The sequence below is a fragment of the Carlito syrichta genome, unplaced genomic scaffold (genome assembly GCF_000164805.1).
Source record: "Carlito syrichta isolate Samal-C Ts95f unplaced genomic scaffold, Tarsius_syrichta-2.0.1 Scaffold305277, whole genome shotgun sequence".
Lineage (NCBI taxonomy): Eukaryota > Metazoa > Chordata > Mammalia > Primates > Tarsiidae > Carlito > Carlito syrichta.
Window position 1 is genome coordinate 15406 of NW_007249373.1, and position 16631 is coordinate 32036.

At 36.6% G+C, this 16631-nt stretch overlaps 1 protein-coding gene across 1 annotated transcript in view; it reads right to left on the reverse strand.

The window, feature by feature from the left end:
- Nucleotides 1-16631, reverse strand: part of LOC103263809 (rab proteins geranylgeranyltransferase component A 1) — a gene marked incomplete at its 3' end in the record, with an annotated part of 182040 nt that overhangs the window by 12805 nt on the left and 152604 nt on the right. Inside the window, exon 9 of the mRNA XM_008061466.1 lies at nucleotides 7613-7690. Within this exon, the coding sequence (XP_008059657.1) occupies nucleotides 7613-7690 (78 nt within the window). The remainder of the gene's footprint in view (nucleotides 1-7612; nucleotides 7691-16631) is intronic.

Genomic DNA, 16631 nt, shown 5'->3' on the forward strand with positions numbered 1-16631 from the left:
CTTCTAATGAAACAGTGATTCTCAAAGGAGGAGGAGGAGGAGGAGGAGGAAGCAAATCAGAATCACACCTGGGGGACTTTTTCAAACTATAAGTACCCCTGGAGATTCTGATAAGCTCCCAAATCCCAAGAAAGAATCACTGTGAAGTGTGCCACTGCTACTGTTGTATCTTTATATTGTCTTAGGTGGAGAAAAGTCAAAGGCTATTGGTACAGAGAAAATGTTTGATTTTACAGAAACTGGTGATTGTTATATATGCCAAAATCTCAGTCTGGTAGATGATGATAACATGACTCACCTGATAAAAGCAGTCCAAACCAAGGCATGTTTAAACAAGTGATAAGATTTGTTTTCCCCTCAGATACTTGACCTACTGTCATATAACCAGCCTAATTGGAAGAACAATGAATAAAAGAATATTGATTTGGGACCTAGATTTAGTCTTTGTATTATAAAGACTAATATATAAAAAAGATGACATTTAAGTAATGGAAAATAGGAAAACGAAACAGTACTGCCAGAGACATTGAAGCACCCTTCTGCCCACCCCTCCCACATAAACATGAGGAAGCCATTAAAGATTAATAGCATTTAGTTGAGGAACTTGCTGAGCCTCATAAATAGTACATTGAGGAGGAACATCATAGGAGTCCCCAGTTATAGGGACACAATGACCAAGCTGATCACAAGAATCACTGAAACCAGACAGAATATTCCTAGAGCTAAGCTTCCCAAATCAACAAATCACAACAATTATTCAGTTCTTCAGTTTAATGCTAAGAGGGTATAAACAGCAAAACAATGTTAAGGAAGAAAACACTGAGCAAGATAAATACTCAAAATCTAGAATTTGGCCCAGAAGAGAAAAATAACATTAAAACAGGTATCCAGTCTCTATAATCTTCAGAATAAATAGCTCACCTAATTGCATAGCAAAGAAAGCAGAAATCACACATGAAATAATTAAAAGAAAAATATCTTAAGGAAATTAGAACATTCCCAGTCATTGAAGGAAACAAAATAATTTTCCCTAAATCACTACACCTTTTTGAGCTTTCTCAAACACATTAATTCAAATGCCACCTCATCTATGAAACCATTGCAAAATGCTTCCCACTCATTTGCCTTGGGTGAAAATATACTCCAGTAGTTTTAAACACCATTAACAAGTAGAAAACTCTAAATCTATGATTTTCTGCTCTGACTTCTCCTAAACTCTGCATCCATATTTTTAACTGTCTAGTATTTATTTATTTTTGTATATACTTCAAATCCACTTTCAATAAATATTTAATTGACAAATATCAAGGTGTACAACATTATGATTTTATAACATATACAATGTGTAATGATTAGCAGACAAATTAACACATCCATCACCACTTACAGTTACCATTTGTGAGGCGGGGAGGGGGTGAGGATACTTAAAACCTGCTCTTATCAAACTGAAATTAAACAATACAGTATTATTAACAAAACCCTTTTTAAAAGCAGCATGCCCCAAATTGAATTTATAATGGCTCACCTGTTCCAACCAGCAGAGTTTCCCTACCTTAAATCTTTCTTCTTATGTCTAATCTGCTACTACATTTTTATTTTGCCTTATAAATAGTTGCTGAAACTACTTCTCTCCATCTCCACTGACATTGCTTTAGACTCTTATTATGTCTAATAAGACCATACACTGTTAGCAAATTGGTAGTTCAATTGTTCAACATAAACATATGGCATAACAAGCACGTGCTGAGCACTGTTCTAAGAAGAAAAAATAAAAATGCCTTGTTCTACAGCAGCTCCTAATATAATGAAGGTTCAGACACAGGCAATGTGAAAACAATGACAAAGTCCAGTGAAAAGAGATAAGGACAAGGCACTGTAGAGTACTAAGCAGAGGTCACTAACTCACCTTAGGGTGGAGTGTCAGGGAATGTTTTTGGAGGAACTGACACATTTGCTGCCTTTAAAGTATCAAATACAGTTAAAGCAAGCAAATAAGGAGGCCATCTCAGGTATAAGAGCAGAATTTGCAGGGAAACAGATGCGAGTAAGACAGGAGCAAGGACAGAGATCCCTGAGCAGTTCAGTATTTTCTGACTATAAAATAGAAAGAAAGAAGGGAAGAGAGACGAGGCTAGAGAAGCAGGCAGAGGCTAGACTGCAGTTTTCTGTGTCATGTGAAAGGGTTTTAGACTTTATTCTGTGGTAATATAAAGCCACTGAGGCTTTTTAAATAGGGAGGGAGAGAGCCAGACCTGAATACTAAACAGATATCAATGTGCAATTATCTTCTTAATTTTTAAAAAGCTGGAATGGCAGTTATGGCTTTATTCTTATCCTTATTTATTTATTTTTTGAGTTGGGGTCTCACTCTGTTGCCTAGGCTGGAGTGCAGTGGCACCATCATGGCTCATTGCAGCCTCAACTTCTTGGGCTCAGGTGATCCTTCCACCTCAGCCTCCTGAGGAGCTGAGACTACAGGCGCACACCATCATGCCCAGCTTATTTTTTGGTTTTTTTTTGTAGAGACTAGGTGTCGCTATGTTGCCTAGGCAAGTTTCGAACTCCTGGGCTCAAGCAATCCTTCTATCTCGGCCTCCCAAATTGCTGGGATTACAGGCATGAGCCTCCACACTCAACTTTACCTTGTTAATTTATTTGTTCTGTAATATCCCCCAGGAGACTATACACTTCATGAGAAAAAATACTCTGATTACCTTTTACTCTGCTGTATTCTCAGTGCCTGGCACACAGAAAACAACTAACACTTGTTGCATGGATGGGTGAAAGGATGGATAGATAATTGAATTATGCTGTACATGTGAACAGTACAGAGACGAGGGGAAAAACATACAGAATCTCTGATTTAGGAGGTATAGAATAGATTTCCATCATAGAACTTTTTCCAAATCATAGCCAGAATTACCAAATTAAAAGTAGCAAATCTAATTTCATTTAAAATTACTACTAATTATAGTGCAAACTCCTTAGCACAGCATAGAAGGATCCTCACAATATGTTTCACTCCACTGGATTCTAAGTCTTCGATTATATTAGCAATTGCTACTAGCTAACATATATTGAGATCTTACAATGTGTAACAAGTGGTTTTACAAGCTTTATCTGTTCAGTTAATACTCATAATAACCCTCCAAGGTAGGTACTGTCAATTGGTCTACTTTCTAGATAAAGAAACTGGGTCACAGAGAAGTCAAATGACTTGCTCAAGTTCACAAAGCTAGTGACAAAGTCAGGATCCGAATCCCACCTACCTGACTTTAGAGATGAACTCTTTAGTGCAGTCTCTTTGTACACAAGGGCAGGGTCTATGTTTTATTGCCTTTATCCCCATAGCTAGCATGGGGTTTGGTCGATGTTAAATATCTAGAATATGGTCACTACCTTTTATAAGCAGAACACACTAAAATCAGGGCTTCAGCAATAACAAATGGTATTAAGAGTCACTCATTTCACACTAGGTCTAACATATTACTCGTTACTAACTTCCAATATCTGGAAAAGGCATAGCTTTTCCTGACATCAGAAAAAAAAGACATCTGCAAGATACAGTCATAGCATGGAATCTAGTAAGTGACACAACTAACGTATACAGGGAATGCTAGCTGAAGTAATTAGGGTTACAGGCATATCTGGTTCAAGGTCATCTCTACCTTGCCCAAATGTCATATACTATACTACTAACTGGCCAACCTAATTTTAAAAAGTTTTACCTGGTCAGCATAGCTGTTGAACAAGAACATTCATTGTTTCCGAAAACAGTCAACAGAAGGGTACAGTATTAGAATTTAGTGAAATGGTATGGGAAAGAATCACTATATATACCTACATCTTCTTAAATTAAGAAAGCAGAGTCAACGAATTAAACAGAAATGGAAAATAAGATCTAGCTGAAAATAGGCACACATTTGGTTACATATTCCATATACCATGGTTTCATGTATCTCTTCAATGCCCTATTTCTTCTCTTAAAGTTTGTACAGTAGCTTGATGTATAATCATATTAAACTCAATGCTATGATCATCTAGGCCTCTAATAGATTTCCAAAATGAAAGGTGAAGCAGAAAGCACAAAAAAGGCTATAATCAGTGTTTAATCATCATTCAATTACAAGGGAAACTTCCCCAAAACCCAGAATTATCTTTTGGATAATTGGTACATGTTCCAGGAACCCATCGGCATCAGTGTATCAACCAGCTAGTGCTGCTGTGAGAGGGTACATTCAACTTCAGTTAATTTTTTTTCGGAGGTACTTTCAACATGTTTGCCTATTTCATGCTAGGTGCTTTATGAGCACACCTGCCCACTCCACAATGAGCAGTTGCAGTTTTTGCCCCAAAACAGCATGAGCCCCTCCTTATACACCCAGTCTAGTCCCATGTGACTTTTTTCTTTGTTCCCTGGATGAAGAAAGTCCTCAAAGGGAAACATGTAGCCAACGTGAAAGAGATGAAACAAAAAATGGCAAAAGTACTAAAAGGCATCAAAATTGCCAAGTTAAAAAACTGTTTTAAGCAGTAGAAAAGGCATCTTGACAGATGTGTTGCATCAAACTGAGAGTACTTTGAAGGTGACTGAGGTTTAAACATGTAAAACTACATAATTTTTTATAAAAAAACTTCGGGTTTTTTGGGTCCCCCCTTGTATTTGACTCAAAGTTACTGAGCATAATGAGTACTAAGAACTTGCCTTGGTTCTAGAGACATAATAGTGAGACCTTGTCTTTTCTTACAGAGAACTTATCAAATAATCATACAAGGGGATCTGACAGGGGCAAGGAGGAGGGGTGGGCATAGGGTTCTGATCTAGTCTGAACTAGTTAGAACTTCAACCTGAAGTATGAGTAGCTCTTAACTACACTAAAAGGGAACAGGTATGTCAAGTGTTCTACACAGAAAACTAGGGAAAGAAAAACAAACTAAAACCATAAGGGGACAAATATAAATCTCTGCATTTTCCTTAGTTAATATTATGATAATACTTAGAATAAACAGTTGTCTAAGTCAACCTGGACTCCTTCAAAAGAAATGTATGTTGGATATACACCCAACTATAACGTCAAGGTTTTTCCCTCAAAATAAATAAATAAAATCCCCCACTTTATATTTAGGTCTCCTATTACTGGTATCTCTCTCAATTATTTGGTTTTGAATGACAAAATGTTTGAGAAAAATACATTAACCTAAGCTAACTTTAATCAATGCTAGCTTTAGAAATTTATAGAGACTATTTGATCTGATAGAATAGATTTTTTAAAGCAAAAATTAATATAGATATGGTAATTAATGTTGGAGGTATGAATTTATAATTTTGAAGCATTGCTTGTCTCAAAATTTTTAAAGTTCACTTAAGCAATTCACTATAGTGATAATGCTACTGATATCAGGAATATTACAAATGCATGTCAAATTTTAAAAACTGTCCTAATACAGAAATACATAATTATGACTTGAAGTAAATTTTCTAGTAAGAAAATCATATACAGAATAAAAAGTGGTTGTATCTTTTAAAAAACAAAAAACAAGATGGACAAGAAGATGACATCAGAATTGGGGTTCTGCTAATAGAATAAATAGCCTAAGTAGACACACAGACCTGATGCTATTTAATTTATATTCACAAAAGTAGATACCTACAAGGTGTCCAACATTTTAAACATTTCTTACTGGGACTGAAGATTACTCACTATGTGAGTAATGGCTTACATTTGGGCTTATAAAATATTTTAAGGTCACTCATTTCTAAATATTAAGTTAAAACTAATAGTACTTTTCAAGAATGCTAAATAACTTAACCAAAGCATGTTAGATCTGAAAAGAAACTCAGAGATTCCTGCAGAGTCCATGTCACTCATCTTACAGATAAAGGAACAGGCCAAGAGAAAAGGATTTGCCCACTGTCATTCATGACACTGATAGAATTCCAAGTCATCGCTCACCCCAGGACTAACCGACCTTTATTCATGACTTAGCTGTTAAACAACAAATGCTATGTTTAAGATCTTTCTATGAAGCTATAAAATAAATTAGAAGCAGTGTGCCTGCTATTTAAAATTCATATTTGATTGCCTATATATCTGCCAGGTTCATCTTGATTAGGCCTTAGAATGAATTAAGACCTGGAACTCCCAGTTTATTATGGAGTACAGTACCTTTCGCTAAATCCTCAACTTTACCTTACAGATCAGTGTTTTTCAGTGTCATCTAAGGACTTCCTATATTAGAATCACTTGGGTGTTTCTTAAAACTGCAGATTCCCTGACTCCACCCTAAGCATATTACTCAATATCACTCTCCAAGGGCAAGGAGAAGAAATCTGCATTTTTTTTACAAGCTTACCTGTAATTCTTAGGCACTTGAAAGTTTGAAAACTACCATTCTAGAGAATCTTTTGGTCTATAGACCTTTACAGCCCTCAGCTATCTGTTGCACCTGGCATCCGCACCAGATCATAAAAACATTCCAATGTTCAGAGTATGTCATAAAAACATAAAAAGCCAAAGGTAAGGTAAACATAGCCTTAGTTCAACAAATGCAATTATTGTACTAGCATATCCACTTTTTAAAAACAAATATGGGCAAAACAAATTATTAATGTCACTGAGGGTAACACGTGAAACTGGAATGGGGCCCAAAAAAGGTTAAAAGGATCTAAGTAAATAAGCACAAAACAAGCAATTCATTATCTGACTCCCTGTCATGGGAACATTATCATGCTTCAAAATGAATGCATAAGGAAAAACGACTTGGTTTATACATCCTTAAAAACAGTTATCTAAGAGATATAGGTCAATAGATGCTTGAGAGCATGTAAAAATCACATACACACACACACACACACACACACACACACACACACTAATTTAAATAGCTTCTAACACTTGATCCAGTCGCCCCGTTTAACTTTCAGTGTAAAACTTAGAAAATGTATAATTAATATTTTATGTATTATATTTCAGGCAAGTGCTTAACTTAGTAACCAATCAAAAATCCTAGAAAAATGTAATTTAAATACAAAATACACAGATAAACAGATGGTGCTTGGTTTATTTTAAAAAAAGGTAAATTTTTATTTTAATGTTAAGCCATCCTGTAGGCCTGAATACTATTGTAAAAGAATTTATCCTCAGATAAGAGGGCAGCATAGTTTATGATAATCTACCTAAAAACTCATTAAAGTCTTTTCTTGGAGTGACATGCATTATCAGGAGAGATTAATCTGATGAGTCTTCAGGTGAGCTCCATTTTTAAAACTGCAATAACAGAGGGCTTTGTTGTCATCTGATGAAAATCAATTAGAGGAGGTAAGGCCACAAGGAAAACTAGCATCACTCATCACCCACCCCAGGCAACTGAAATGATCTGTCTTCCAAGCCTGGATGATCAGGAGCTATTCATATTCCAGGGAAATTAATTTAGTTTCTATAGTCTGAACTCACTTTTCTTGTTCTGGAGGACCTAAACACAAATTACTTTTAATCAAGGTTGATATATTATTAACACCAAGTAGAATCTTTCAAGAATCTTTTTTTTTTTTTTTTTAAATCTACTTCAGCATTTTTCATCTGGGTTTTTGGTATAAATACATCATCCTTACTTTTTGGATTCTTTGTCCACTACAAGGCACTGTACAGAATGGCGAAGACAATAGATTCCACCAAACACAGCACACATCCTAGAAAGGAAAATGAGAATTGGGATAAATGGGTTGAAAATTAAAGTAACAGTATTTTCTTTCAAGTATTTTATATTTAATAATTTGTGTTACATAAAAGGAATTTTGATAATTTATTATTTTCTCTATCATGGTATTAGGAATCTCATAGAGGTAAGATTAATAATACCTTGACACAGCAGAGGTGCTACTGCTAATAACAATGTTGATGTGGGGAATTGTGACAAAGCTTAAAGTGTCCCTAAGCAAGAGTCAACTATCCCCCCAAAACCAGCTCCTGCCTACCTAAGGTACACAAACCACAAATAGCCTCAAGAGGTGATGTATGTATGAGACACTTGACAGAGTGTGTTAAATGTTAAGGGAGAACCAAGTGTTAAGGGAGAAGTATTACGGGAGAACCAAGCAGGGAAGACTCTGGGAGACACTGGTGATTTTACTTACCATAAAAGTAAAATCTTCAGTAGCCATAACTAAACTGAGAATTGAAAACTAGAACAATAAGCATATGCGTTAATGCAGTAGAAGCTCAAAAGAGTTTGCTTATCTGAGCAGTAATCTAAGCACTTAGATTTTAATGCCCATATAGGGAGGGGAGAGGCTTTAAGATAAAAACAAGACAAGAAGTAGAAAAGGAGATGTTATCTTGTTAACATCTAGATCCTTAGAGGGCTACACTTCAGTTAAAGGGTGATCTAAGAAAGAAGTCCACTTACTAAGAGGGAGAAAAAACAAACAAACAAAAACATTTATATTAAGCCCAGACGTAGGAAGATTACACCTCTTTTATAACCAGTGGTCTGATCTCATACATATTGGCGGTTTATACCACTACATGATCCTAAAAACCCTAAACAATAAAATATCATAAGAAATGACTGTGGGTCAGTGAGTAGTACCCCTGGAGACTTGATTTTTTTTCAAAATTTTACACTCAGGGAGTACACATGTGTATTTGTTACACAGACATACTGTTTAGTGGTGAGGATTGGGTCTAGGTGGCCCATTCCCCAGATAGTGAAAATTGTGCCCCATAGGTCGTTTCTGAACCCAAACCCCCTTCCCCACTCCTCCCTTATTGGTGTCCCCAGTGTCTATTACTTCCATCTCTGTGACCATTCAGCTCCCACACATGCGGCATTTGGTTTTCTGTTTCTGAGCCAGTTTACTTATGATGATGATCTCCAGCTCCATCCATGTTGCTCCAAAAGACAGGATTTCATTCTTTTTTTATGGCTGCATAGTATCCCATGGTGTATATATACCACATTTCCATTATTCACTGATTGGTTGATGGTCATTTAGATTGATTCCACATCTTTGCAAGTGTGAATTGTGCTGTCAAGAACATGTGGGTAAGGTGCCTTTTTCATATAACAATCTCTGTTCTTTAGGGTAGATACCTAGTAGTGGGACTGCTGGCTCAAATTGTAGATCCACTTTTAGTTCTTTTAGTAATCTCCATACCACTTTCTATACAGGTTATACTAATTTATACTACCACCAAAAGTGTATAAGTGTTCTATTTTCATAGACATTACTCAGAAGAAGATACAAAAATGGCCTACAAACATTTGAAAAAAATGCTCAGCATCACTCATAGGGATATGCAAATTAAAACTATGAGATACTACCTAATACTAGTCACAATGACCATTACTAAAAAAATCAAAAAACAACAGATGTTGGTGTGGATGTGGAGAAAAGTAAACAATTGTTAAAGCTGTCTGGTGAGACTGACACAGAGTCACTTGATGATGGGTTTATAACCTAAAATTATGAAACACATTTAAAACTGTATCTTATTTTGACTGAGTATTAGCAGACAAACACACAGCAGGGTTTTTTTAATGTTTTTTATTTTAAAGATATGGGGTATGATTCAGAATTCGGCATAAAAGCGGTCATCTTATAGGTAAAGTTTGGGCCTCCCTTTGGTCCCCACTTCACATGATTTGAGATCAGGTATCCTTATTGGTGTTGTGTCCCACATACCCCAGCAGTATCCTGCTACTGCCAATCCTTTTCACATAGTATTAAGGTAAATGTTCAGGGCCTGTTTATGAGTGAGAACATGTGGTACTCTGTTCTTTGTTTCTGTGAGAGAGCACTGAGTATGACTGATTCTAAAACAAACATCAAAATTAAATGTCCCAAAACTTTATTCAGATAGAAGTATCAGATGGCGATTATAAAATCATCATACTTAAGACAAATGAATTAAAAAAGAAAAAACCGTAAGAAATGAAGATGAAATTTCCAGAAAGAAGACTGTGGTAGGATGAATAATGACCCCCCATTGTAATGGAAACTGGCAAAGCAAGACCATCAAAACCCTAACTTCAGCAGAAGAATTCAGATGACCAAAATAAAAGCCCAAATCCAGGACATAGAAAACAAAAAGATAATACAAAAAAAAACAGCAAAGCAAAAAGCAGGTTCTTTGAAAGGATAAAAAAGATAGATAGTTCCCTAGCTAGACTGACCAAGAAAAAGCCCAAATAAACACAATCAGGAACACAAAAGATGAAGTCACAACTGACCCTAGGGAAATACAAAAGATCATCAGAGACTACTATGTACACTTGTATGGCAACAAACTTGAAAACCTAAAGAAAATGAAGGACTTTCTGATATCACACAACCTCCCTAGGTTGAAACAAAAAAAAATCAAGACCCTAAATAGACCAATAACAATCAAGGAAATTACCTACAACAAAAAAGTCCTGGACTAGATGGCTTTCAAGCAGAATGCTACAAGACATACAAGAGGGACTGATACCAATTCTTTTGAAAGTATTCCAGGCAATTGAGAAAGGTGGAACTCTCCCCAAATCACTTATGAAGCTAACATCACATTGATACAAAAGCCAGGCAAAGACCCAACAAAGAAAGAGAACTACAGGACATTATCTTTGATGAACATAGGTGCTAAAATTCTCAACAAGATCCTAGCAAAACAGATTCAACAACACATCTCAAAAATCAACCATCATGACCAAGTAGGCTTCATCCCCAGGAGGCAAGGCTGGTTCAACACATATAAGACCATAAATGTAAATAAATACATCAACAGACGTAAAAACAAAAACCACATGATTATATCATTAGATGCAGAAAAAGCTTTTGCTAAAATCCAGCACCGCGTCTTGATAAAAACCCTCAAACATCTAGGCATAGAGTAAGAGCCATCTTGAGAAACCATAACCACCATACACTTAAACAGACAAAAACCATTTCCCCTGAAAACTGAAGACAAGGATGCCCACTCTCACCACTCCTGTTCAATATAGTTTTGGAAGTCCTAGCTAGAGCAATCAGAGAAGAGAAGGTGATCAGGGGTATCCAAAAAGGAAATGAGAAGTCAAGTTATCTCTCTTTGCAGAAGACATGATTGCATATCTTGAAAACTCAAGAAAATCTGTCAAAAACTTCCTTGCACTGATAAAGGACTTTGGAAAAGTCTCAGGGTATAAAATAAATGTACAAAAGACAATCGCATTTCTTTACACCAATAATAAACAGAAACTCAAATAAAAAGCACAATTCCATTCACAATAGTCACAAAATAATGAAATACCTTGGCATTTTCCTGACCAGAGATGTGAAAGACCTTTACAATGAAAACTACAAAACACTGCTTAAAGAAATCAAAGATGACACAAACAAGCGGAAAAATATCCCATGCTCATGGACTGGAAGAATCAACATTTTTAAGATGTCCATCCTACCTAAGGCAATCTACAGGTTTAACACAATGTCCAACAAATTACCAGCAACATTCTTCTCAGATCTAGAAAAAAACAATACAAGAATTCATATGGAAACATGAATGACCAAAAATAGCCAAAACAATCCTCAGCAAAAAAAAAACAAAGCAAGAGGTATCACACTCCCAGGCCTTAAACTTTATTATAAAGCTACAATAATCAAAACAGCCTGATATTGGTACAAGAACAGGTATATATACCAATGGAATAGAATTGAGATTCCAGAAGCAAAACCTCAATTTCTCAACCAACTCATCTTCGACAAAGCCTCCACCACCCACTACTGGGGAGAAGAGAACTATTCAGTAAATGGTGCTGGGAAAACTGGCTGACCACATGCAGAAGATTGAAACAGAACCCCTACCTATCCCCATACACAAAAATTAACTCTAAATGGATCACAGACCTAAATGTAAAACCTCAAACTATAAGAACCTTAAAAAATGCAGGAGAAACTCTTACAGAAGTTGGAACTGGCAGCCAATTCCTGATCAAAACCCAAAGTGTCCATGGCATAAGAGATAAGATAGGCAAGTGTGACTTCATTAAACTGACAAGTTTCTGCAAAGCCAAAGAAACCATCAAGAGAGCACGAAGACAGCCCATAGGCTGGGAACAAATATTTGCCAACTCTATGTCTGACAAAGGCCTAACATTAAGCATCTACAAGGAACTCAAACATGCTGAAAAGAAAAAAAACAAACAGCCCCATTATAAAGTGGGCAAAAGACATGAATAGACACTTCTCAAAAGAAGACATACGAGCACCCAACAGATACATGAAAAAATGTTCAGCCTCACTGGTCATCAAGGAGATGCAAATTAAAACTATACTGAGATACCATCTAACTCCAGTCAGAATGGCCATCATTAATAACTCAAAAAATAACAGATGCTGGAGAGAATGTGGCTAAAAGGGAACACTTCTACACTGTTGGTGGGAGTGTAAGCTAGTACAGCCTCTGTGGAAATCAGTGTGGCGATTCCTAAAAGTTCTAAAAAATTGACCTTCCATATGACCCCACAATCCCCCTACTGGTAATATACCCGGAAGAATTCATATCACTCTATAAAAAAGATAACTGCACATGTATGTTTATCACAGCATTGTTCACAATAGCAAGAACATGGAACCAAACGTGCTGCCCATCAAAAGAGGAATGGATAAAAAAAATGTACATATACACAATGGAATGTTACATAGCCATAAAGAAGAACAAAATCATGAACTTCTCAGCAACCTGGATGGAATTAGAGTTTATTATATTGAGTGATCTTTCACAGAAGCAAAGATCTGAGTATCACATGTTCTCACTCATAAGTGGACCTTGAACAACTACCATAATACTATAAGAAAAGGATTGACAGTAGCAGGAATCTGCAGGGGATAGGGGGTGGCAGAGAGGTAGGACTAACAGTAGTCGATATCTGCCGGGGAAGGGGAGGTATACCTTATCAACAAGGGTACCTGCACAATGAAATTTTGTATACCTAACCCTGAATTGTACTCCACAATTTTTTTTAAAAGATGTCCAAATCCTAATTCCTACACTATGAATATATTAATTTACATGGCAAGAAGGACTTTTACAGATGTGAATAAATGAAGGATCTTAACACTGATATATTATGCTGGTGAACATAATCACAATGGTTTTCAAAAGGAGGAGGAGGTATGAAGGTCAAAGTAAGAGAAGAAGTGAAGATAGGAGCAGACATCAGAGTTATGCTATTGCTAGGGGCGGGTAGCACATGGCAAGGGACGCAGGCAGCCTCTGTCAGGTGGAAAAAGCGAGAAACAGATTCTCCCCTAGAATCCTTAGTAGGAATGTAGCACTGTCATCCCATCTTAACCTCCTGACCCTCAGGACTGTCAGATAGTACATTTGTGTTCTTTTAAGCTACTAAGTTTATTTTGGAAGTAATAGGAAACTAACAGAAAGACTCATGCATACATGGAAATGAATACAACAAAAGTGGTATTACAAACCAGTGGGGAATGAACCACTGGAAAAGTGATTTGGGGACAACAGGTTATCCATATGGGGAAAATAATTATATCCCTACTTTACACCAGATTCTAAATTTATTCCAGGTAGATGAAGAACATTAATATAAAAAGCAGAACTTTTAGAATATAGGAGAATACATGAACTTGTGTAAAGAGATTTCTTCAATAAGATGTCAACAATCACAAAGAAAAGATTGAAAAAAATGAGTACTTTAAATTATAAACATCTGGACAACAAAAGAAAGTGAAAAGACAGGCCACAGACTGGGAAACAGATGTGTAGATATATTATTAATTGCTTAAAAACAGCAGTTTGGATAATTTGGCAGTATTTAAGAGTTGATAACGCATATATCTACACTGCAGCAATTTTATTGTTAGGTACAGCTATTAAAAGAACCCTCATACATGTGTATAAAAAGATGTATATAAAAATATTTGCTGCTGTACTGTTTTAAGGTAGCATAGCATAGGGGTTAAAATGGAGAATTCTAACTGCCTAGGCTCAGATGCCAACTATTCCACCTATAAGCTGTGAGACCTTGAACAACGTATTTAGCTTCTCTGTATCGTATTTTCTTCATCTGCAAACTAAAAATGGCATTGATTAATATAGGCTTCTTCTGAAGATTTTTTTTTTTAAGATTTGGAGTGTAATTCAGGATTAGGTATACAAGTGGTCACCGTACAGGTAAAGTTTGGGTCTCCTTTTGGTCCCCACATTGCCTGGTTTGAGATCAGGTACACTTGTTGATGTTGTGTTCTCCCCACTTCCACCCCAGCAGCATCCTGCTACTGCCAATCCCTTTCTTATAGTATTATGACAATTGTTCAGGGTCCACTTATGAGTGAGAACATGTGGTACTCTGTTCTTTGTTTCTGTGATAGATCATTGAGTATGGTAGACTCTAAATCCATCTAAGTTGCTGTGAAGTCCATATGTTTGTCCTTCTTTCTTTTTGAGTTGGAGTCTCACTCTGTCGCCCAGACTGGAGTGCAGTGGCCGCTCCCGGCCACTGCAGCCTCGACCTGCTGGGCTCTGGCGATCCTTCCGCCTCAGCCTTCCAAGTAGCTGGAACTACAGGAGCACGCTATCATGACCGGCTAATTTTTGATTTATTGTGGAGATGAGGTCTCGCCAAGTTGCCCAGGCGGGTCTCGAACCCGCGGGCTCAGGCAATCCGCTCACCTCAGCCTCCCAAAGCGCTGGGATTACAGGCTGAGCCACCGAGCCAGGCATGTTTGTTCTTCTTTATGGCTGTGTAAAATTTCATTGTGTATAGGGACCACAAAGACTAAATGAATTAATATTTGTAAAGAAGTTAGACAGCATCTGGCACACAGTATTTTATGTGTTCATTAAATAAAATACACTATTTTATATACTATCACACACAACCCAAATATCCATTAAGAGGAGAATGTACAAAAGAAAATGGGGTATACTCATATGTGTAGTAAAGAATTCACTGCATGTTAAATATAACAAAATGCATTCTGTAAAATTTTTTTGAAAGACAAATGGGAAACAGGCTTTCTTTTTAATTATCCAAGATGAAAATCTTATACAGATGTGAAAATGAAGTGCAGAAGCTTCATTATGTCCCTTTATTCTGAGGTTGACTCCCAAATAGATCTGAAAAGAATATGGTATACATAAAGTAAGAGAATACATAATTAATAAAAGTGATCTAAAAAAAAGAATTTCAACATATGCAAAAACTTTATGTATACTTTATATATACATAAAGTAAGACAATACATAATTAATAAAAGTGATCTAAAAAAAAAAAAAAAGAATTTCACCATATGCAAAAACGAGGCCTGGCCTTTGAACTCATCTTCTGGGAGGTGATCTGTAAGCCCTTGGAATTTTGGAATGTCATGCCAGAAAGAAGTGCCTTTGTTTGCCTAGGGACACTGTGTTATCAGACAGTCTAACAATGATTTAGGGTTAAGGCTGGCCACACCAGATAGAATTAGTGTGGGGACTAGCTATGTCAGAAAGATCAACAGTGTGATTTAGGGTGGAAGCTTTGGGTCATGTATATCTCAGTCAAGCTCCAAAGAGGCTGGAGACTGAGATCAGAAACAAGGGCAATCAGTCATGCCTAAAGTGATAGAGCTTCAATAAAATCTCGAACATTAAGGCTCAGGTAAGCATCCTTGGTTGGTCATACTTGTGTGTATTGACACACATTAATATGTGGAAAGTAACATGGTTCTGAAACTAAACGCTGGGAGATCCCTTGTGCTCCATCCTAATCACATCTTCACTTGACTAATTTCAATCTATATTCATTCCCTGTAATAAAACTTGTGAGTGTAACAGCTTTCAATGAGTCCTGTGAGGTCTTCTAGCACATTATCGAACCTGAGGATAGTTCTATAAAACCCCTGAATTTGCAGTCGATGTCAGAACTGTGGATGGTCTTGTGGGGACTATATCCTCTAATGTGTACAGTTGTCTCACTTCTCATATCAGACAATAAAATACCATAAGCAATTTAAATGAATGAACTAATATCCCATTGATCAATATGAATGAATGTAGAAATCATAAAATCAAGTGATAGCATGTTGGGAAAGAATGCTTCCAGAGTGATATGATTTATACAAAGTTTTAAAACTTTATATATACCTGGAGTGCCAAAAAATGTTTACACATTTTAAGTGTGACATTTGCCCAAAAGATGGCATTGATCAAATGAATCCTAGTGTCACCATGCTACAGGCAGAACAGTCAAAATAGCGGAAGCACGGTTGAGCGAACGTCATGCTACACATTGCTACCATAATTCAATTCAACTTTGAAAAGTAATACATATTTAGACCTTTTAGGAATCGTCACACTGCTTTCCACAGAGGTTGCACTAGTTTATACTCTCACCAACAGCGTAGAAGTGTTCCCTTTTCGTCACACCCTCTCCAGCAGCTGTTATTTTTTGAGTTGTTGATAATTGCCATTCTGACTGGAGTTAGGTGGTATCTCAGTGTGGTTTTGATTTGCATCTCCCTGATGATTAGTGAGGTTGAACATTTCTTCATGTGTTTGTTGGATGCTCGGATGTCCTCTTTTGTGAAGTGTCTGTTCATATCTTTTGCCCATTTTGTAATGGGGTTGTTTGTTTTTTCTTTTCAGCACATTTGAGTTCCTTGT